The sequence below is a fragment of the Lepidochelys olivacea genome (assembly GCF_965140295.1).
Source record: "Lepidochelys olivacea isolate rLepOli2 genome assembly, chromosome: 21".
In the NCBI taxonomy this organism is placed as follows: Eukaryota; Metazoa; Chordata; order Testudines; family Cheloniidae; genus Lepidochelys; species Lepidochelys olivacea.
Window position 1 is genome coordinate 5,963,069 of NC_140431.1, and position 23,273 is coordinate 5,986,341.

At 42.7% G+C, this 23,273-nt stretch overlaps 1 protein-coding gene across 5 annotated transcripts in view; it reads right to left on the minus strand.

Annotated features, from left to right (window-relative positions):
* The window catches only part of SRGAP2 (SLIT-ROBO Rho GTPase activating protein 2), a 206,936-nt gene that overhangs the window by 58,229 nt on the left and 125,434 nt on the right, over nucleotides 1–23,273 (minus strand). For all 5 annotated transcript variants that reach the window (XM_084611232.1, XM_084611230.1, XM_084611231.1 and 2 more), the window contains 3 exons: nucleotides 15,449–15,511; nucleotides 4,076–4,291; nucleotides 3,107–3,235 (listed from right to left, as the gene is read on the minus strand). In XM_084611232.1, the coding sequence (XP_084467358.1) occupies nucleotides 3,107–3,235; nucleotides 4,076–4,291; nucleotides 15,449–15,511 (408 nt within the window). The remainder of the gene's footprint in view (nucleotides 1–3,106; nucleotides 3,236–4,075; nucleotides 4,292–15,448; nucleotides 15,512–23,273) is intronic.

Genomic DNA, 23,273 nt, shown 5'->3' on the forward strand with positions numbered 1-23,273 from the left:
AGGGAGCTTGTGTTATTTTGGGGTGGGATGCAAGGGAAAAGGAAAGGGAAAGCTCAAGCTCTTGTTGAGACAGCAGAAATCTGGTTATTCCCAGGATTCTAAAGCCACCCTAAAAGCAGGCTGTCAGACACATTCTCTCACATAACCCAACTCCATTCCTTTTTCAGCCTTAGTGCTTCACAGGCTTTTTTGAGAGAAAATACAGATTGCTGAAGGGTCTCAAAGGCAGCTCAAACCAGACTTCTCTCAAGATCAACTTCTCCATTAGTGTAATAATTTCATTAACATAAGGATCTGCCTCAGTCACCAGAGTTGGGAAACAGAATCACTGACCAATGTCTGAGACAACACACTCTTCTTAACTCACCACTATTTCCATTGAGGATATTGTAGGTGTTTCAGGGCTGGTTTTCAAATCCTGTGTGTATTTAAATCAGACCCTCAATTACACCTCAACAGGGCTTAAACCTACCAATGGCAAAGTGTCTTATTAACAGTTGCAGTTTACAAAAAGTCATTGTTAGACTGGGAGTACTTAGCTCTATTTCCAGCTTTGTCACGGATTCACTGCATGAACCATCAAGTCCCTTCACCTGTGTGACTGTTTCCCTCTCTGAAAAAATGGAGCTGATAGTGCTTACCCAGTCCTTGTAATGCATTTGGGGGGGATCTCCAGATAAATGCTCTGCACGCACTTAAGTATGCACTTTGCACAGTTAATCAAGCGGCTAAAGGGTTAACTATGTCACTGTGCATGAACATGGCCTGAGCTGTAGCCATGTGACCTACTATGTTTATCAAGGAATGGTAAAAAAATTAAGCACTGCTGAAACTTTTGTTCCTCCTGGCATCTGCGTATAGTCTGGAGACAGCTGTGCCAGCAGAGCAGCCAGAGCACTTTTATGAGACAAATCCTGCCGGCTAAACTCCTAGAAACTCCTTGGGATCTCCTTGGTGGTTAAAGAAGAGTTAAGGATTTATCAAGGAAATGTAAGTGGGTTCTGTGTGATTTTTCAAGACACATACCTCATTGGAAGCATATTAAGAACTGGCAGTTTGTTGGCCGAGTGCTTTACAGGAATTTGTTATGAACTAGAACTGGAAGTTTCAAAAGCAATTTAAGAGAATTAGGTCTTCAAATCCCATTGGACTTCAATGGGAACTAGGTGTCCAACTCCCTTAACCTCCTTTAGAACATCTAGGCTGTAGAAGAAACACCCAGCAAGTAGTAATTTTCTATAAAGCCAAGAAGCTGTAATAAAAATCCAAGTTTTTTTTTTTTTTTTTAATGTGTCAGGTACAATCCTCTAAAAAGACGGGTTATAGCGGAAATGCTGGATGTCCCACAGATACAACAGCATTGCCATGATGCATCACACAGCAGGACAGCCCTCCTTTTAATAGTTACAGTTGCACCTCCAAATAAAGCATTTTAAAAGGTCTTTGTATAGAGAGTCTTCATCTGCAGAGGAAAGAGCAGTAAGAATCTCAAATACTTGAACCTTGCAACAGTGAGCATGGCTCATCTGACTTTACAACTGGCTGAATAATGACCAGTGGAGAGTGATCAGAGATGAGAAATTAATTCTCTTGTTCAAACCCCCACCTCATCCCCTGCAACCACTCACTTAGCTTCCTCCGAACAACTTCCCCCAGGGCTCAGCAAAGATGATTTTAACCTCAATTACAGGGAAATATTATGGTTGCCATCGAGAAATGGAACCAAGTGGGATCCAACAGCAATCAATGACTTGATGAGCAGAACTAATTCAATGCAGTTCATGCCTGGGGGTGGGGGTGGGGGGAGCACTCACATGCTAGAGGAAAACGTCACTCAACACGAGCTCTGAAAGATTGGGACCAGGTCTACACTACATAACTACATCACTCAGGAGTGTGAAAAATCCACACCCCTGAGCAAAGTAGTTAGATCAACCTAACCTTCCCCCGTATAGACAGCACTGACAGCTACCGCCTCACCACAAGGAAGATTAATTACACCGACGGGAGCAGCTCTCCCGTTGGTGTAAGAGCATCTTTGCTGCAGCTGCACCACTGTTGTGCCATACGGGAAGACAAGCCCTGGATCATCTCAGACTCCCAAAGTGGCTTTTGTGAGTTTCCAGCAAGCGTGAATGTTAAGGTAGAGATGATAAAAGTAGCTGTTATTTATTCAGTTTATACCTTTAATAAAACTAATTTAGCGCTAAGAGAAACACGCTAAATTGCCACTCCTGGAGACTGAGGTCTCCTATTGAGCGGCAGAACGTGTACCGCATAGGCAGTTGCAGGGTATCTACCCATACATGCTGCTTTACGATCATCTGCCCCAACCCTAAGCTTGACAGGACTCTTCTAGGGAACAGGAGAGTTCTCTTTCCATAGACAATTTCATTCTTCACCCCTTTGCTGAGACTACCATTGAGCTAGGGGTGGGAATTAGCAGGACTATTGGTGATATATACACCTTGCCACTGGGAACTGGTCTAACACAAATCTGTAGACCTGGGTGGATTTGAATCAGCGGGAGGTCCTGGATACAGGAGAATGGCTCTCTACATATCTCAGTGAACGTTCTATAAAGCGACACCATAAATTTGAAAGTTAGACAATTTCAAAAAAATGAGTTAAAAGCAGTTTTGGGAGCTACGTCTGCCTTTGAGTCCTTCTGCCAATTGTTTTATGGTTTTACAAACACATTTTCCTTTTTTAGAAAAACCTGTCTCTTTCAATTATAATCTTGGGGATTTGCTTAAAACAGTATGTATAAAATCTGAAACAGATGAAGCATTCCCTCTCTTTATAAAGATTCCTATACTCTGTGTCTACTGTACAAACTTCCCTTCTTTTTAACACTCCCTTTGACAAGTAACTGTTGAAGAAAAGCCTCCCTAACCGCTTCACTACTGACTATTGTACCTGGTACATTTCCCCAGCGTACAGCGATCAGAGCCTGCTCTGCACTTCAGGCAGACAACATTGCAGGCCATCATTGCAGAGGGGCTACAAAGGATGCTAGCACAAAAGGGGTTAAAGAAGGAGATGCATACAGTGGGGTTAATGAGAACGACATTCAATACAGGCACCCAAGTCGCAGCACACTTACATCAATGAGATCGGACAGGTCGTGGATGTAATACTTGAACACAGACGCATTGGTGGCTTCCAGAGCCAGCAGATACTCATTTCTCGCCTTAATGGCCTTCAGTTTATTTTCAGTATATTTTGCTTGACGCTGAAAAGAAATGGAAGAGTTGATTTAAAAAAAGAAAAGGTAAGAAAAACGTTCTTGGTGGCAGAACAAACTGTGCCCTCAGAACAATTACACCTCTCATCTCAATGCTCACTTCTCTTTGTTTGGGAACTAATTTCATCTAACAAGATTCCAAGGCTTAATTTAGATCAACACAGAGTGTTAATCAGACAACCCTGAATTTAGGGCTTTACCTGCAAACAACCCACAAATGAAGAGGGAGTGGAGGGGGTGAAGTCTTAGATGGTTTTACAAGGTTGTAAGGTGACGTAAAAAACAAGATGTCATTTCAGTCCACCTCCAGACCTGCAAGTCCTCTGGGCTACTTAATTTGATTGCTAGTGTATGTGGATCTGCTTAAGGAAAGAGCGAAGGATTAACATCACCCGCGTTTGCTTGTGTGCCTCCAGATACCATGGGCCAGACCCTCAGCTGCTGCAACATCCGCAGCTAATGATCTGGCCCCACATCTTACTACCCCATTGACATTGAAGAGACAGCAATAATCTGCCCAATAGCAATTTTAAGGAAGATATTCCTTACCTTCTAGCCTCACCTCTCTCCAAGTGAAGAGGCTTGGGCTCTGCAGCATCTATGCATAATGAAGATAATTACAAAATATGGCTGCTGTGCTATCCAGCCAAGTTAATGACAATGCTAACCTTTGCGTTTCCTAACACTGCATCCTTAACCCTGCATTGTAACGTAGTGTTTTGAATTTAAGTATCACTAACAGGAAACTTCTCAGCAGTCACTCTGGTCAATAACTACAAAGCTCTCCTCCTGACACCATTTATTTCCTCAGTGCCACTGCTCATTTACCTTCTCCTTCATTTTCTCAATTTTCTTGACTGAGCTCCGTCGGACATGTTTCTCTTCAAACCTAACGTTGGAAGTTGAGTCAGGGGAGCGTGGAGTCTGTTTGTCCTCTTGCTTCACCGACTTCCCAATCTGTTTCTCTTCCTGTTTTTCTGCCTCTTTCAGCTTGCTCTGAGCGCTGATGCTGTCAGCATTGTACATGTGGTAAGTCTTCATCACCTGCAAGAGACATCATTGAGCAGTCACATAGCAGCATGGCTTTGTATGCTCGGAGAAGGATGAGCTGCTTGTGCCCAAAGACTAACACACTAGATGCTCACAGATTTTACATACGCCTTCTCAACATGGAATTTTACCTCCGTTTCAGCCTCCAATATACCTGCACTAATGAAACTGGAAAAAGAGCTGCACCAGTGCAAACCTTTGCCTATAGCTATCTACACCAGGTTTCTGCACACCAGTGGCTGGCCACTGACTGCTGAAACTGGGACAAATCCCCAGTATAGACTAGGCCCTAGGTGCTTAGAGAGTTTATTCACTGGGGGTGGGTGGGGAAATCAAACAGTGCTTTTATCTTTAAAACAAATGGATGTCATCCTACAGATCACAAACATTACTTCAAGATGGCCAAAGTACCCTTCAAAATAAAAGGCAAAAAGTAGAAGGTAAAAGTTCCTTACTGAAACTGGTTTCAAAACAGCTACCCATTATCGCTAAAAGAAATACGCTTCATTGTCCGACAATCATGGCTCTATAGATCACAATATTTTATTTCATGCAAGCCACCACATTATATCTCAGAAAGGGTATTTTGTCAGTGAGCAGTTGATGGGTAATAGTTTCTGGCAGAAAGAAAACGCAAACTGGGCAAGTTGTAATGACAAAAACATCCTACCACAGAACAGGGACAAAGTATGTGTATGTATGAAACTGGGGTTCTCAAGAGTATTTCTGCAGTCAAACTGGGTTATTATTCAGCTCTGATTTGGATTGCTTTTTCCATAATGTCTCACTAAGATCCTTTTAGTAGAAGCCAATGGACTAACCTGGGGTGGGACGACCACACAACCTATTTCCCTAAATTAGTTGCACAATAAGTTCTGGTCATCTGCTTGGTTCTCAAAAGTTTTGAGCTATAGCCTCAAAACTAAATGAAATCGGTCACTGGGGATTCACAAATCTCATGCAGCCCTGTGTAAATCAGTGGCTTGCTCCCACTGGCCGTTGCCTGTCACTTCTCTGGATCAGCTGGAGATCCATATTTAATCACAACTTGAGGGTTTTGTTTTTTTTTTTTAAATACCAAAAAACTAATTAGGACCAGCTGATTCCCTTAACATAACTGAGGAGGGCTGTACCACATTGGATAATCATCATATACATGTATTTTCCTTGAAGTGTTCACTCCCATAGTGTTTGAGGCCCACAATCAGTACCTTTGTACTCTCTGCTGAGTGACAAACAGCACAACACTGCTTGCTGAGGTCCTTTTTGAGGGATCCAGTAGGAAAGGATGGTGCGAGAACGCAATGGGCTCTAGGGAGAGATGCACTGTCAGGTTCAGAGGGGAAAGTGCTTTAAGTGAACAGCTGCATTTTAAGGAGAGTAGTGTAAAGAGAAACATTTGTATAAAATATTACTGATAAAAAGGTCATTCTAAACTCTAGCTACTCAAACTCAAATTCCAGGTTTTATACATTATTCCAAGTACATCTGAAGATGCAGAGGAGAGACACACAAGCCTCTGATTTGATGCTTTGCCAGTGCCACACTGGCATGTTATCATTTGGATAGTGGGATATGAATAGGCATCTTTGTAATGTAATTAGAGGCGCCTTTATTCATATTTCATACAGAAGCTCAATTGGCCTGGAGGCTTCTAGTCTTGGAAAATAATTTGTACTGATGTTCTTTAGCAATGACAAAAAGGAAGAACATGGTGCTACAGGCTTTTAGAGCACCTTAGTCTTTGTGGTCCTCTTGTAGTTAAAATTAGGATTATGCATCAATGGGACCTTCATCCCTCAAAAGGTTTCCAAGTGAGATACAAGGTCTGTGCACGTGAAGTCCTGATGGGCAAACCTCAGTCAGTTCAGATACATATCTGAAACCTCTTAGATCCACAACCTTAGCTTTTGCAAGTCTCCTAAGGAGAGTGTCTTTTGAGAGAGTTGGAACCTAGAAGTGCACAATGAATATGGAAACTAAGAAGATGGGGAGGAGACCACAACATATTTTAGTTTCAGAGAACACCGAGATCTAGTTTTGTGTAAACCAGGAGAAGAGAAGAAAAAGGACATGACATCTGAACGGATTTATCCATCCTCAATTAGGGTGAAAATAGGTACTGATAGCAATAGGCTGATAAGTGGCCAGTAAAGGTTATCCGAGTACAGGGCCCAATATTGCAGTCCTGACTTCAGCCCAATTCCCTTTGGAAGCCATTTGGTTTTAAGATGCAAACCATTATGCCCATTTCACCTTAGCCTGAACTTTAACAATTTCACTTTAAATGAGATGTGGGCTCTATCCTCACTCAAAGATCAGTGAAGGTTCTCAGTTACCGAGAGAAGTTAAAATTAAACATGAAAGAGCATGTGAACAGTGTCCGTATTAAGGAAGACCTTCTGAATAATTTACAGACAGACTTTCAACTACAACATATGCCTAGACTAGAAAGCAGGTATTTATTAGCAGCTGTAAACTGCACAGAAGTCTATTTTCCTCTATCACTGGAAAGGGAGCTGGCAGGGAGCAAGAAAAATTAATAAAAACCCCCAATTTTAATGAAATCCTGCTGGCAATGCCTCAGTGCCCGCGCCATGTTTGGCAATGGGGTCAGTGCTGACTCACTGTAGCCAGCGAGGGTCAACACCACAGCCGAAGAACAGATTAATATTACAGCAGGACCAGGACACAAAAATCTAGGGAACAAATTTAAATGAAATAGATTCCCGAAAGCATATGCCAGAGATTCACAGGGGTTTTTTCCACTTCATGTTTGCATTGTGAATTTGCTTCATGGTATTGAAAATGAAGAATTTTTAAATTAAGCATCAGTCGTCTGACTGACTAGTCTTAAAGGTAACAATATATTTACAAAACGTGTGAAAGATTCAGAAACTTTTAAGTGGGAAGTCAAAAGACTGGTAAAATATTTAGTTTAGCAAAATCTGCACCGGGAAATTAAAAAGCAGAATCAAGTAAATGGGGATCAATTGTCTCGGATAGTAAATTCCTAAGGCTGATGTACAAGATCTTAGACTGAGGACGCAATTGCTACATCATCCACTTTCCCAACTCGTATTGCTGCTAATCTGCAGGTAACCAGACCAGGATGGCATGTATCAGGCAGACTGAAAGGATGTGAATTTTCAGAGCTCTGATTGCTGCAGATCAGCAGGATCTCTGAGCACAATATTGCTGGTGACAATCTGCTAACCCTGAAGTTACTTAATATTTCATCTGTAATAGGCAAGACCACTAATCTCACAGGATACAACCATAAACTACACACACAAATATTCAGGTGAGGCACTGGTTTCATATAGTAACTTAAGCCCCATATTTGTCAGTGCTGCACCTGAACTGTGACATTTAGCCACAAAATTAATGGGATAAACCGTGATATGGCTGAACTTAAAACTAGACTGAACATAAAACTCTCCTCATTTGCTCTGAGAGAGAATCAACTGGTCTCATTAGATGTTTTAAGTTTATAAAAAACATTTCAGGCCTGATTAATTTAGCACCGACAAGTGCTGCTTATGTCAATGGACTCAAAGAATTCATTTGCACAAGGTTGCATGAAATCTGTGAATCCCAATGAATGATTCATTTAGTTTCGAGACTGTTGCTCATCACTTCTGCAAACTGGGCAGTTGATCAGAAACTTCCTTACAGCCAGTTTAGACAAGCTGTTTTTTCAAGGTTAGTCCACTGATTCTCATAAAAGTTACTTAATAAGGGCAGTTACACTAGAGAAAAGGCAATTGCAATAGAACTGAATAATACACCATTTTGAATGAATGATTTATAGAATCCTGTTCTCTCTCTCTCACTCCCCCCCCCCCCCAAGTATTTGCCATCTCTAATTTCCATGAATAGATGGAACCTAAAGGAAACGGGGCAGTGAGTTTGTTCTGATTTATTGAAATTGGCAGTGATTGCTGTCCGGTAGGCAGACAGTATCAAGAGTAGTTCATATGCAAAGGCATTTCTGGAAGTCCAAACTACAACTGCTCTCTCTTGCCCCATCAGTCAACATCCTAAACCAGATTCAGCCCTAGTACAAATGGACACAACCTCGCTTGAATCAATAGAGCAGTATCAGATGTGCATCTGGAGCTAAGAAGTTAACCTTCTCGTTCACTCATTTTGCTAGCGGCATGTTATTTTGTGGCAGAAACAACAAGAAACTTGAATGGCTGGTAATTAAGTTTGATCCACTTAGAAAGAGAGCTACTTTATAATATGGTTGGGGTGGGGATTGCTCTTTGTAATTTGAAAAGAAGCTTCAGCAAAGAGATGATCTGAAATTTTAAAAAGAATGAATGAATTTCCAGTCTCTGCTAGGGCTGCAAAGGTTATTCATGCGCTAATAAAATGTTTATCATCGGGGTGCTTAGGGAAAACTGACAAAGGATTTTTCTAATGGTGAGTGCTTTAAGATAACTTCCTTCAATACCTGGCTCAATGGACTTGTGAGAAACTGGCGTCATGAAAATGCATATACTGGAACGTAAGTTTCTCTGTGTCATCATCTTATCATCTGAAGTGATGTGTACACTTAGTGCAATTTAAGTTAATCAAAATACTTGGAGACAAGCGTCTGGAGACAGGTACCTCTTCTGCTGTAGGAGCCTTTACCCATACATAATATAGGAGAACAAATGAAGCCTAGATTGAGCCAGCAAATGAGAGACGATTCCTATGGCAGGCAAACCAGACGACGTGACCTGATTTCATAATTTATAGAGCCACGTTTATTCTTAGCGTAACTCCGCTGCCATCAACAAGAAAAGCCTGCAAATATCCCTGCTGCACAAAGCAATGCTGGACATCTAACACCATTTAAGACTGTGTCACGCAACCACTGTTAGAAAAATCTGCATGGAATGGCTACGAATTCTACCACACTGCTACTCAACCATCATGGCTTGGAGTTGCCCTTAAGCAATATAAAATGTCTTCCCCAGGGTTAAACTTGCTGATTCAGTGATAGTAACTGCTCCCAACCAAGAGCAGGGGTGAGATAAACCAAAAACACCACTCACTCTACTGCATGGCAACGCAGAGCGAAACCACTAAGTTATCAGGCCAGTATAATATCAAAATTGCCATGCATCAGCAGCTGTGTGTCTGTGGCACAGTACTAAAAATGCCATTCTAACTGTTCCAGCATCAAGAGCTCTGGCATGTGCTGAATTCTCTTTTTTCTTCCCTTCCTTAATTCTACTGCTTTCTCAAAGATTAGCCCAAATATTTGGCTTTAACACTCCAATGCTGAACTCCCTCCTTTGGGGTTTTGCTGGTATATGTAATTTCAGAGAAACACCCCTCCCTACTGTAATGTTAGCTGTTAATACCCAAGCTCCACCCGAGGGTCAACGTGTTCTGACTTTCAAACACATTCCTGAAGGGTCTTTTCAGGAGAAGAGGGGTAAGGGAAAGAATTTACACCACAACGTTATCAGTAACCCAGATCATTAGGCAAAAAACCAAGGTGTTCCATGCAACAACCCCTCAGAAAAAATGTTTTCAAGGCATGTTTCTAAAATAGAAGCAATTCACCAACAGATGATGAAAGGACAGATTTAATCAACAGCCAACGTATTTCATTCAGCTGCACGAGAAGGAAAGCCCCAGAACAGCATGTGAGCTTTATGAACATATTTCTCCTCCTTCCCCAGGCAATGCCTCTTCCTTTGAGTTTGTGCTGGATACACTGCAGAACGGAAAGGACAGATGGTGGCTGTCTTCCTGGTGTCACTTATTTTTCTGGAACACAAGAGGACCACATGTACCTGGTGGCCCGTTCCACTGAAATTGCATGGCTTTTTTCTACACCAAGGTTATTTGTCTTCAAGTCAGCCACATACAATCACTGTGCCTGTCTGACACACGCACAAGATGCCCTGAAGTATTTAAGAGGGTATTTTGGGTACTTTTAAATGTTGTGTTATCCCTCATTTTCCCTCCTTTTGAAATGCCTCTGCACATGGTAGCAGGCACAAATTAAGGCAGGAACTTTGGGAACTGGGACCAGCAATCAGAATGACCTCAATGCAGCACTGAATCATCAAGAAATGGCAAAACTGCTGGAAAAAGGACCTGGATGGACAAGTTAACAAATGGAGTTTGATTGGGGGGGGGGGGGGGGAGAATGATGGAGAGGAGAGAAAGAGGACCAGCAAACCTCAGTCTGTAGCACAATGAAAACAATTTTCTTTAAGATACTGTTTCAATTGTACCTCAAACCCATCAGGGTGAAAATTATATAAAGATAGAATGGGGGAGAAATGCTGGAGAAATTGTGGTTAATGAGAAGATTTTATGTATATGGGGTGGAGAAGTCCAGTCATTGAAGAGTACTGGGATGTAATTTTAACCGAATATCACACATTATTGGATATTTGTTACCAAATGATCCTTAGGTAAAACCTCCTAGGGCTTCCGAGAGGAAACGGTCAGATGAGGGGAAAAAATGGTTAATCTCATCTGCTAGTAGCCGCTCTGATACTGATAACCTCTGTTTAACCCCAGATAAATGGTTAAAACACGTGAGGTGGTTGTTATGGAAAAAGTGATTCACCACTTACATACCCAGCGAACGAGACGAAGGACAAATAGGTACTTATATAGTCGGTTATCCTTTATTTAATACTTCACTTACCTTTACCGGCAAAAACCCAGAACACCCGTCCATTCTTTTTCTGGACTATCAACATTTGACAGACACGGCTGATCTGTTAAATGTGTAATCAGAGAATTCACGAATTTTAATAAAACCACTAGAAATGACACGGCCTGGGTAGTGTGAAGATGCTACTCTGTAACATGGTAATACCCTGTTAGAGAGATCCAGTAATTACATTGCGGTATAATCAATGAATGCATCCGATGAAGTGAGCTGCAGCTCATGAAAGCTTATGCTCTAATAAATTGGTTAGTCTCTAAGGTGCCACAAGTCCTCCTTTTCTTTTTGCGGATACAGACGAACATGGCTGCTACACTGAAACCTGTCATTGCTGTACAATGTTTCTTTAAAGAAAAGCTCACTGTTGTGATAATTGTATTGTCTCTGATATTTACATGGCTAGGATTTGTAAACCTGTTATAACTTCCTAAATAAAGAGAGTTTAAAACAACAAAATGAAAAATGGGAAACTATCGAGGCAGAACGGGGCTCTCGATGGGAAATGTCAAGGTGTTAGGAAGAAAGCGTCTACACTGTGAGAGAAAAGCGAAGATTCTGGTATTGGGATGAAAATCTGTGATAAGACTTTCCGAAGTTGCCAGGGAGCCTCATTTAATACTTACCCCCCTGTGATGGGGTGTCTACCCCATACAAAGCCTGCAGAGGTAAAAAGGGACAATTACCCCTGTGTCAGGCTGCACGTGGGAGAGTCAGAGCTTATACGGCCCAACACCCGATGAAGCCCAGCTTCGGGAGGAGCTGGGCTCGGCATGAAGGAAGAAAGTTGGTGGTAAGAGAAGGCTGAAGGGAAGAACTCTACTGTCACTCCCTAGAGAGGAGGGGAGTTGGTAATAGGTTAGGAGGAGTTCAGGGCAGGAGTAAGCCCTGAGATCCTGCCTTGGAATGCAGACTCTGGCAAGAACGCGACAGGGGATGCAACAGCTACAAGGAGCACAGGAAGCTCCAAGAGTAAAACAGAGGAGGGCCTGAAGGTAAGGAAGAGAGGCAGGAAAGAACCCGGGGAAACAGCAATAAGACTGGAGCTTGAGCAGATGATGGTTGCTGGGCATAGGATCCCTGGGCTGAGTAATGGAAGGACCAGGTTCCCCTACTAGCAGTTGGGCAAGTGGCACAAACTGGGTAGTGGATCAGAAGACTGCTGGAGTGTCCAGTGGGACTTTGATTCCCCCAGAAGGGGAGGACTCCAGTGACTTGGCCGGATGGAACACCCCGAGTGATGAAGAGGGAGTAACCTGACTCCAGAGAGCTACAGTACGAGACCCTGGGCCAAGAAACCCAAGGAGGGGGCGTCAGATTGGTTGGGAGCTAATCCCCAGGTTGGCCACAGCTTTGAGTTGTGAACTGTGTGACACCACCCCTGCCTAATAGCAGCCAGTACTTGACTGTACTGGGATGCCTCCAACCAAGCAAGGCCTAAGAGAAGAGCCGTCCCATGCGAACTTTAAATGGATTCTCCCAAGGGCATTCCAATTTTAAAGTTAGTATTCATAAAAAAGGAAGACACATTTGGAGTTTCTGAAAATGCTCCACTTCTTAGGATTGCTTCGGTTTTCCCCTGGACTCTTGGAGGAGTCTGGCTGTGAGCAGACATTGCACAGTATTATCAACTTTGACCACTATCCAGTTTTGGATTCCAACAAATTGAGTCATCTGAGTTTCACGTCCCAGAACAAATTATTTAACTGCTTCGCTCAAAGGACATTTCTGTGTTTAAATCCACAAATCTTATCTCCTTGCCCTGACTTTTTGCATTGAATCACACCAAATCCCAATTACAAACAACTATAGCTACCAAGGAGGGAGCAATACCCATGGTCAGCTTTTAATGGCAAGATCACGGTCAGCACTGAAATACTTGGCCAGAGCAGCAGTTACCCATCAGCCACCACCTGACCTGCATTGCTGGGTGTTCTACCAGTACTACTTTTATCCAGTATTTTTAAACCATCCCCAACCCTACAGTTTTCTCCTCAACTGCTCTTTACTTGAAAAAAGAATTCAATACTTGGATCCTGTGACAACAAGAAACACTCCGATTTCTACTTCTAGGACAAGATGAGCAGTACACTTGACCTTCTGTGGTAACGTACGTTCAAAAAAGAGCCACAGCAGTGAGTCTCAGAGGCCCGGTCAGACGAGGGCTCGTGCTACAGTGCTAAATAGTGCAGTGTGGGTGTTTCCACTCAGGCTGGTGCTCTGAAACCCACCCCCACCCGGCTTTCAGATCCAAACTCCAGCCTGAGTGGGAATGTCTGCATTGCTATTCTTAGCACCGTAGCACAAGCCTGAGTCCATAGCCCTGAGCTCTGAGAGTCACTGCTGTGGCTTCCCCCCCAAAGCGTACAGAAGAACCTCAGAGTTACGAACACCTCGGGAATTGAAGTTGCTCGAAACTCTGAACAAAACGTTATGGTTGTTCTTTGAGAAGTTCACGACTGAACATTGACTTAATACAGCTTTGAAACTTTACTATGCGGAAGAAAAATGCTGGTTTTAACCATCCTAATTTCAATGAAACAAGCACAGAAACAGTTGCCTTACCTTGTCAAATCTTTTTTTCAAAAACTTTCCTCCATTATTGTTTTAGTAGTTTACATTTAACAGTACAGCACTGTATTTGCTTCCCCCCGCCCGCTTCTTGTCTCTGCTCCTGCCTGATTGCATACTTACAGTTCCAAATGAGGTGTGTGGCTGACCCATCAGTTCGCAACTCTGAGGTTCTACTGTATATGTACCCTAACTGATCTACCACAACCTTTTGGCAGGGCTCAATTGTTATCCCAAGGCTAAGGAAAGGGCTGCCCTAATTTACAGCACTATAGGTTGGCAGAAGTCTGTGTGTTGGAGGTGGAGAAAGGGAACGGAGGTGGACACAGAACCAGATTTTGCAGACTGGTTCCACATCATCATGAATGCTAAAAAAAATACAGGCAACACTTCCTGAAAGCTGAATATGGTGTTGGTTGGCAACAGAAGCAGCTTACCCACATGGCTCTGCCAAAACATCTCATTTGAAAACCTCAGCCTCCCTGCTGCGCCAGTCATAGTCCTCGCCTAAACGGATGCTGAGAAACAGCCCAAAGGCTGCATGTTGTGAAGTGGACAACTATTTCCTGGTCAAGAGGAATGGGTTAGTGGTACAGTGTCCACGTCATCGCAAAGCTTCTCCTCCAGCCTTTATCCACCAAAGTGCAGATTTGGGGACATCACTGGAGTATACTGGGATGAGAAGCATATTTTATAATAAATAATTACAGAAGGAAAGTATGTTAAGCAGCTGTGAGACAATGCTATGGTGAGGAAGGGGATGCCTGTTTATGGCCTTTTGAATTATGAGTTATCCTGCTTTTAATTTTTTATGCAGCAGCCAGAGAATAGGATGAGTGCTATATAAATATATGGTACACCCAAAATTAGGATCCCTATTCTCCTGGGCTAGCTAATTGTAGCACACAAAATATGTGTTCTTTAAAATTAATAGGGTAAAACATCTTAGGGTACTGAGAATTATCTAGTTTTCTGGGACGAAGGAAGTCAGACTTCGCTTACTGTCAAGGTTACTATGCTTTGTACTAGAGAAGTCAGATAACCTACAGTTGCATTTCGAGATTACCTGCATATTTTTGATACTTTTTTACGATACTATAAAAATATAGGAGAAAAATTTGTGGGGGAGGTTTTGTTAAAAGTAAGTGCATAAAAATCTTGTGCATGGAGACACCTCATTCCAGGTACTCAAACAGAAGCAAAACATATTTACAACAGACTGTTTCGTCCTCAGGAAAAAAGGCTACAACTCAGCTGTCTCAGAGTTTCATCCCTGGAGAGGGGGTCCTGTACAGAGCTTTGTCTGAAACCAAATGCTGAGTCTAATAGTAATATTAGGCATATTCAGGAATTCAAATCCCCTTCCACCCCAACCCACGGCTGACCAACCTTGCTGAAATCAGGATCCAGAAAACAAACCAAATATGAAAATCTACAATAAATCCTCAAGTAGGGGGAAAGGTAGAGTTGCACAGTGAAGTCTGATCTGTCACATTAGGCACTACATCCCAGTTTGGAGAGAATGGGGCCAGTTGTGTTGGGTTTGCTGTAGAAATTAAAAGCGTGCAACCACAGTACTGAAACATGTGCACAACCAAAAATGTATCTCAAAACATGACACTTTCCATAATTCCTGTGCAACATTCTTTGGCAACAACAAATCAGACAGAGATACAGCCTGAGGATAAAGATGGAATGAAAATAAACTTAATGTTACAGTATAGACTGGTGAACACACGAGGCTTCAAATCACTTAGATCGTAAACATGCGTCAGCCCTAGGGGTTAGTCTCCTTTACAACAGCTTTAACAGCAGGAAGGCAGGCAGGCAGAAGCCAAACACTTCTTTCCTTATGCATGAAAAGAACTCATGAAGGAAGTCTGATTTACCGTGTATAGCTCATTCAGGACCTTCATCAAGTCTTCCTGGAGCTGCAATCCGACTTCTTTACTCTACAACAAACGAGAACCGGAGAGCCATTAGGGACAGTTGGAGAACATGAACATGCCACACACACTGTTAATAATCTAGACCCAGTTAGGCACCATTTAACCACTCAGCTCAGACACAGTTACAGTCAAATTACACAAACAGCTTTAATACCATGAAATGTTATGCATACAGTCAGGGAAACAACATGAAACAGAAAGAAGGGATGTTTTAGTTGAATGCTCATTTTTCAATGGCTCTCTCAGCTACCACAAAGAGAAGCCCCACTCGGAGAGACAAATAATGCTAGGCTGGGAACGCTTACGCTGTGTGGTGTCAATGAGCACTTCAGTGACTGCCAGAGGAGTCAACAGTCGGGCGTGTACCCCCTAAGTCTCCATAAAGACTCATTTCCAGTTAAAGACCAAGTGTGTTAACTTCTTAACAAAACCCAGCTCTATATGCTGGGAAAGCAGCAGCCTATAGCTGTATCTGAAGTTCACAGTCCTGTGTGATAGCCCTTGCTCTCTCACACACACTTACTTCAGTGCCCTATTCTCCTCCTTGTTATCCTTAAAGTTCCATAGGTCACACAGTGCAGCATCAGTAGTTGGTGCCAATACTGAGAATGTCAATTATATACTAAATGGGGGAGCTCAGAAGGGATTTGACAAGTATTACAGATCGGAGAGACACATCAAGGTGCCAAACCTCCTTTTAACTCACTGGCTGACTCTTTGAGACAATGGGTACCTGCACCTGGACACAAGGTGGAAATGGCTCTCTGGAAAGGGAGGATCTTGGGTGGGGGATGAGCATTCTTGGAGATGAACCCCAATTGGGGAGGGAGGGAAGGAGGTCTGTCTGTCTACATGTCTTTTGTGAATAAAGCCAAACCCAGGAAAGTGGTTATGTTTTGACTGGCCACAGCTTGCAGCCACCGCATGCGGAAGCATGTACAAAGCCCACTTACTTAGACATTTATTTTTGAATGCAGTGGTAATGCAGAGATATAAAAAAGGAAACCCCACCCACTCTATTTATCAACTCTGCAGTCAACTCCCCCAATTCCCACCTCAAATTATAAAGCCAGACATGGGATTTACTCCGGCAGACAACACCATCGGCTATTTTTAAACTGCAAGTACTACAATACAATTTTAACTGTATCAGCACACATCACTCCCTAGCAAGGGGCAGTTGGTACGAGTGAGGTGCTCCGTTGTAGCCCAGGCAATACAACTCACGAAAAATAAATGGAAGCTGCACCGAGGCCTGATTAGTTGTCAAGGTTCCAACTAGCCAGCAGCCAAGTGACAATTTTTAAAAAAAAAAAAGAGTTGGGTATTTTGATTCCTTGGCAGGCGACATCAGGCAGGTATTCCTGGCTTGTGCTTGGATGAAGCTGCCATACAGAAGTGCTGCACTGTCAAACTCTCGGCTGTAGCTAAACACTGGAATACAGGAACGAACAAAGAGCATGAGCATCTCAACTTCATTTAAAAGGGCATTTCATCCCCCTGCCTTCCAATTGTCAACCTTCACAACTCACCTAGGTAAGAGATCAAAGCTTACTCTTCACCCATTGCTACCGCCAAGGCAGCGACCAAATGCTTAGCGTTTGGTTACCTGAGTTTTTAAAGATAGTGTTGCCATTATATCAGAATCCAGGGTAACCGGGCAGGCTACGTGGCTACCAAAAATAGCCTATGCTATTGCGATCATTACAGAGTGGCAAATGTCCAGTTTTCAAATGGGGCCTACATACGATAGTAATTTTGCACGTTCGTGTGAGCAGACCTGTACACTTCAAAATCTTGCACTCAGCAGGCTGGAGCCTCATCTCTGTATTATACGCTTTCAAATGAACCACCTACACACATTCACGTCACTAAAAGAGGATACGTGGGCACGTTAAGTCTTCTTGCACTAGACATTTGTGCACATGCTAACGGACTGCATCTGCTCCCTTTGAGTTCAAAGGAAACTTTCCCCTCAACTTCAATACAAACAGGATTGGAGTCTAAAACAGGTGGTCAAGAAGTGGCAATTTATTCCCGCTGCAACCCGAAAAGCTTGAATGAGAAACTGAGGCCTTTAGATATACCAAAAAGCACATTCGACAAGCGTATAGTCAGACTGCTTAAAATTTTCTGGATTCTCCGTGTGTTTATGCATGTACCCCCCCAACCCATACATCATCCCTGCCTCGTGCATCCACTGAAAAGCATATCTTCCTCTTCCCTCCACTCACTGGCTCTCCAATAGCCTGAGCAACTTTTTCTACAGCAAGAGTGTGCGAGAGCAACAGAAAGCTCTGTTATACAACTGGCTGGAATATTTGCACAAGCGTACACTTGACATAACTCAGCCCATGGCACTTGGAAGAATGAAGCCAGTACAACTACAATTCAGCCCAGACAGATGTTTCCTTTCTTGCTGCTGACGACTCGGAGAAGAAATGTCTCATCCATTATCCCTGTTTATTTGAACAGGCTGCTGAAGCAATTTTGACTTACTGCTTTAAGTCCAGCTCCCTGTGGAGTACAGGACTGTTTGATAACCAATGTGAAATTTTATGCTGTTTAAAATACAAGGGGCCTTCGGAAACTCCAAGTGACGCCGGCACAGAGGCAGTTAATCGTAACAGGCATCCGAGACCATCGTGCTTTCCAAAAAGGTACTGGAACTTCGACTTTCTGATCCAGAGTGCCCTTACATGCGGTTCTTAAAAAAACAAAACAGAACAAAAAAAAAAACTTGTAGTCAACTGTCATTAATCCCCACAGACCACATTATAAGAAAGCTGTGGATTTCAAGGGGGAAATTTCCTCTAATGAAAACCTAACCAGAGGACAATTTGCCATATGAAACCTAGTAACACCCTAGTAACACCCCTCTGATAAAGCAATTAATTCCTGGCAATCCTATGAACTGCATTCCAAAGAAGGGGGAGGAGTAAAGGCAAAGAACCAACAGAGCTGCCTTTGTATGTTATCAGACAAAATATCTCTTTTCTTTAAACTTAATGGAAAAGAATGAGTCATCATTCTAAACAGCTCAGGACACTAAAGGGAAGAAAATAATTTGCTGTGGGCAAAGTCTTTTTATTTTAATTTTTGACATTATCCTTCTATTTGTTGCCTGAAATGGTCTAGATTAGGAGCTTAACAGTAGCCCTGGTACTTATAACCCAGCCAAATCAAAAAGACTTTCTCAGCAGGATTTTAACCTGCAAAGGATCATCAGTAGTTGTTGTCCCTTTAGGCCACGCATCCTTTCAGGCTGCTGCGGTGGTCTCCTGGGGACCAGCGTTCTTGCAGAGCTGTGTTCCTCTAACATATCAGTATTAAAAGCAGCAGCAATCTCTGAAATGCAGTTTTAGCACTCCGAGCCTAATCCTTAACACTTTAATTCTTCCATCTGTAATGTAAAAGCTGTGATCATTCAGAGACACATGAGGGGAGCTAAGCCACACTGAACCCTTTCGCTTCCAAGGGTTTTAAAACGAAGCACATCCAGATCGTATTTTGTGGAGGCAGGAGTAAATGGAGTAAGAGGACAATGCCTCTATCTCTCCACTACCACCATACTCTCATTCAAAAGCCAGCCATGCCCACAGTACATGCAACTAATAATTGATTCTGCTTTTATTTTAATTAACAGGTGATTCAATCTATTTCAACATGTGGCAAGAGGTAATTTCATCCAGATTTTTTTCCCATTCACTACGTTTTAAAGCAGCACCATTCACGTCTCTACAGATAAAATTGTACCAGCTTTTTTAATACAGAATCCAATTTTCTAGGGGGTTTATATCTCAGCTGCAGTTCGGCATACAAAAGTTGGAAGCCTTGGAGCAATTTTCACATTTCCCACCACCAGTTAAAGGAGCAGCCTGTTTGGCCATATTTAGGTTAGAGGATAGGGAGGAAGACACTCATGGCTCTACTTGCATTTTTACACAAAGGCCATGCTTCAAGGAGGACTTGAAATCGTTTTAAAAACCATCACTAGACTGTAAGCTCTCTTGAGCAGGGAGCTCATCTATAACTGCTTCTACACAGTGCTGTAATCTCTCTTTTATAGGACATTAAAATACAGAGCGTCTTTTTCCTATAACAGGTTTCAGAGCAGCAGCCGTCTGTAGTCACAAAAAGAAAAGGAGGACTTGTGGCACCTTAGAGACTAACCAATTTATTTGAGCATAAGCTTTCGTGAGCTACAGCTCACTTCATTGGACAAAAGCTTATGCTCAAATAAATTTGATAGTCTCTAAGGTGCCACAAGTACTCCTTTTCTTTTTTCCTATGAAAACGCCAAGAACATTAAGTTATTAAGGTTTGGAAATGCATCACTCAACATTTCTTAGGGAGAACACACACAGTTCTCTCCCACCCCACCACCTTTAAAATAGGGTAGTAAAATGTTAAGTGTTATAAACAAAAACACACTGAGCACTGACCTCACACTTCCTTTCTTCTGAATGTTTCGACATGAACTGGACCTCTTCCCCCCAGACCTCCACTCAATGAGACTCCTACCCAGTTGCTACATTCACACAGTCTTGGGGATCAGAAACAGGGTTCTTAGGTTTACTAATTCCCTTATTCCTCTCCTTGAATGTACACGTCTGATAGCTTCATGAGTGGACTTCTCATGTTCTTTGCATGGGCGCTATTAGATTCAAGCTGTAACAGGTGTGGGTCTGTGGAACTTCATTACTGGTCTGACTGACCCTACATGCTCCACAAGATTCAACAAAAAAGTTTATCATATCCACAGAGGTCAAGCAGCTCACACAAGTTCAACATTTTTATAGTGAAAACTCCGAAATTTACCCACTACCTTATTTTTAATTGCTCCCCTTCTCCCCCCCACAAATAGTATACACTTACCTGGACCTCGATTTCGTGGTCAAAACATATAGCCCAAATTACTAGGACTGATACTGATTTACAGGGAAAGAGGGAGGAGAACGTGTCGTCTAACGGTTCATCATTCTGCTGTATCTTCTATTTTAACACTGCAAGGAGCATACAGTGTTTCCGAAATTGGGCACATACTTGGTCACTGAGATCACACACAGATTATGTACCAAGTTAAGGGAAGTTTTAGGTATTAAAAAAATGACGAAGTACTTGGACACAGTCTTTTGCTGTAGATACTATAGTGATTAATACCATATGAAAATCCTAGAGGGAGACTTTTTCTGAAAAAGAAGCAGGTTTAGGAGGCCATCTACTGTGTCAAATTTCTCCTCTTGCTTCAGATCTAACTATTATTATTATTTTGTTCCATTCCTTCGTTTTGACATATGTAAACTTTTAAACGTTCTCACTATGACCCCTGTGACCTAATCCGTGTCTTGGCATATAATGTACTTACGTGAAAATAATTTACATTATTCACTTGTGAGTCTAATAAAAATATTCTTAAAGCAAAACAAGCAGAGCCGTCTGAAAGTTGAGTTCAGATGGTTTGGATTTTCACGTGTTCCAGTCTCACCACACCAACCCCATCCCTGGGTGGCCAGATGGACTGCTAAGAAAATACACTTTCAGCTAGAGCCATGACAAAAGACAAGTATTCTACTTCAAGTGGTAGCCTTTTAAGTGAAAGGGAAAAAAAAGAAAGAAGGATCAATGATTTGCAGTCCCCAAGGCACTGTGCAATAATATTCCCCACATTCCTTCAAATCACTAGGAGCCAAGGAAAGCTAGAGATGCTGCCATCTCTGCAGCTACAGGCTCGTAAGGATTTTATGACTGCCTTCTTCTTAATGACAGGTTTCAGAGTAACAGCCGTGTTAGTCTGTATTCGCAAAAAGAAAAGGAGTACTTGTGGCACCTTAGAGACTAACCAATTTATTTGAGCATGAGCTTTCGTGAGCTACAGCTCACTTCATCGGATGCATATGCATCCGATGAAGTGAGCTGTAGCTCACGAAAGCTCATGCTCAAATAAATTGGTTAGTCTCTAAGGTGCCACAAGTACTCCTTTTCTTCTTCTTAATGTTAAGAATTATTAGTGAAATCGAATGGCTGGTTCTGTTCTAACTGCCCCGAACACTGATCTTTTCACACTGGAAGAGCTTTACCACCAGTGTGTTGGTTAAATTGCCTTAACTGGCCCAGCCATCTTCCTTTCACCCAATTCTTTTCTTATTGTTTATTTATTTATTGATTGATTGAAGAAAACTGCTCATTCATTGGACGAATTGTTGAAGCAACTAATTAAGAGGAGGCAGAAGCCACCAAGGATATGTCTGGAGTACAGCTAGGAGCGAGGGTCAGGCAGACAGACTTGCACTAGCAGGGTTCAAGCTAGTGTGATAAATTAGCAATGTGGATCTTCCAGATCAGGCTGGAGCTCTGGCTCCCAAACACAGAGGATCCGGGGCGGGGGGCTTGAGAGCCCAAGCTCCACCTAAGCCGGAACATCCTGGGGATGCAAGTTCAGGGTGAAGGAGAAGAGGGTAGAAGAAACAGAAGAGCAAACAAAATTCTAGCCCTGCAAATGAGCTCTGAAGGAAGAAACAGCACACTTAACGGGATTGGAGCAAGTAGCATGGAAATGAAGATAAGAAAAATCAGTTTTGTGAAAACAAGAATCATTTCAGGAACTGTGCAATGTGGCAATCCTAATGTAATGCTATTCTCAGTACAATTTCCACTGCATAAGGCTGAGGGAATGGAGTTGAAAGAGTCGACCTAGAAGCTGGCCGTACTTGTGAAGCGGAGAGGGGAAAAACCATGTATTGCAGGAAATAGAGCAGTCACAGCATGGCAAGGACAAAAGGAAATGCCTCAGGCAATGGCAAAAATTGCTGAGTGAATGCTTTAAAAGAGGAGGGACCTGAAGCAGAGAGAGAACATTACTGGCATTCTAGGGTCTAGCCACTGGGAGTGCTTCTAGATCAGAGACCACTGATCCAAACCTCACCACATTAACAGACTGATGACACCAGCTGAGAAGCTTTGCTAATTCAAGGCACCTCCTGAACATGATGCAGGGATATGGATGGAAAGACCGGTGAGAGGAGTTCTCAGTCTCTCCAGTTGTTGATATCTTCAGGCATCACCACTAAGCAGGCAGAAACCCGGTTATGAGATCCCCTTCCTCCGCCCAGCCCCGCCCCCAAAGAGAAAAGAAAAAAAGGAAGAGCCAGGTGTTACAGAACATGGTATTGGCAATTCAGTATCAGGTGCTCTTCCTTCCCAGCACGGAGGCAGTGCTCCAGCGTAACGTTAGGGAGTGCTGTAGTACTGGAGGCGCCTTCTTTCAGATGAGACTTAGCGCTGACCACTTGTGGTTATTAAAAGATCCCATGGCACTCTTCAGAGCGACAGAGGCAGTTGTCAAACGTCCAACCTGGGTAATTAGAGGGAAAGTTTAGGGAGGCAGGATGCATTTCCAGTTGGCTAGCTTTTCACTTCCCATGTGCTATTAAACAGCTGCCATTTGCCTTCCCAGAGCTGGCGCCCTCTCAATGGTGGGTGAATTGATTGTTAGTTTTATAGGGTCTTGGGAGCCTTTGGGATGAGAGGCTGCGCATGCATGGACAGTACTAATATATGGTACAAAGCGCAGGGAATATACATATGTGCAAATATAAGCGTAGAGCTCACTATGGAGAGAATCTCTGTGATGCTGAATATTAGCAGAGTAGGCAGAAACAAATCTCTTGTAACCAACAGAGGTAATGTTTACCTCAACAGTGAAGTCACGACAGGAGTCCAACAATAATGCACCTGGGCTGTATCTTGGTGGCCCAAAATGGAC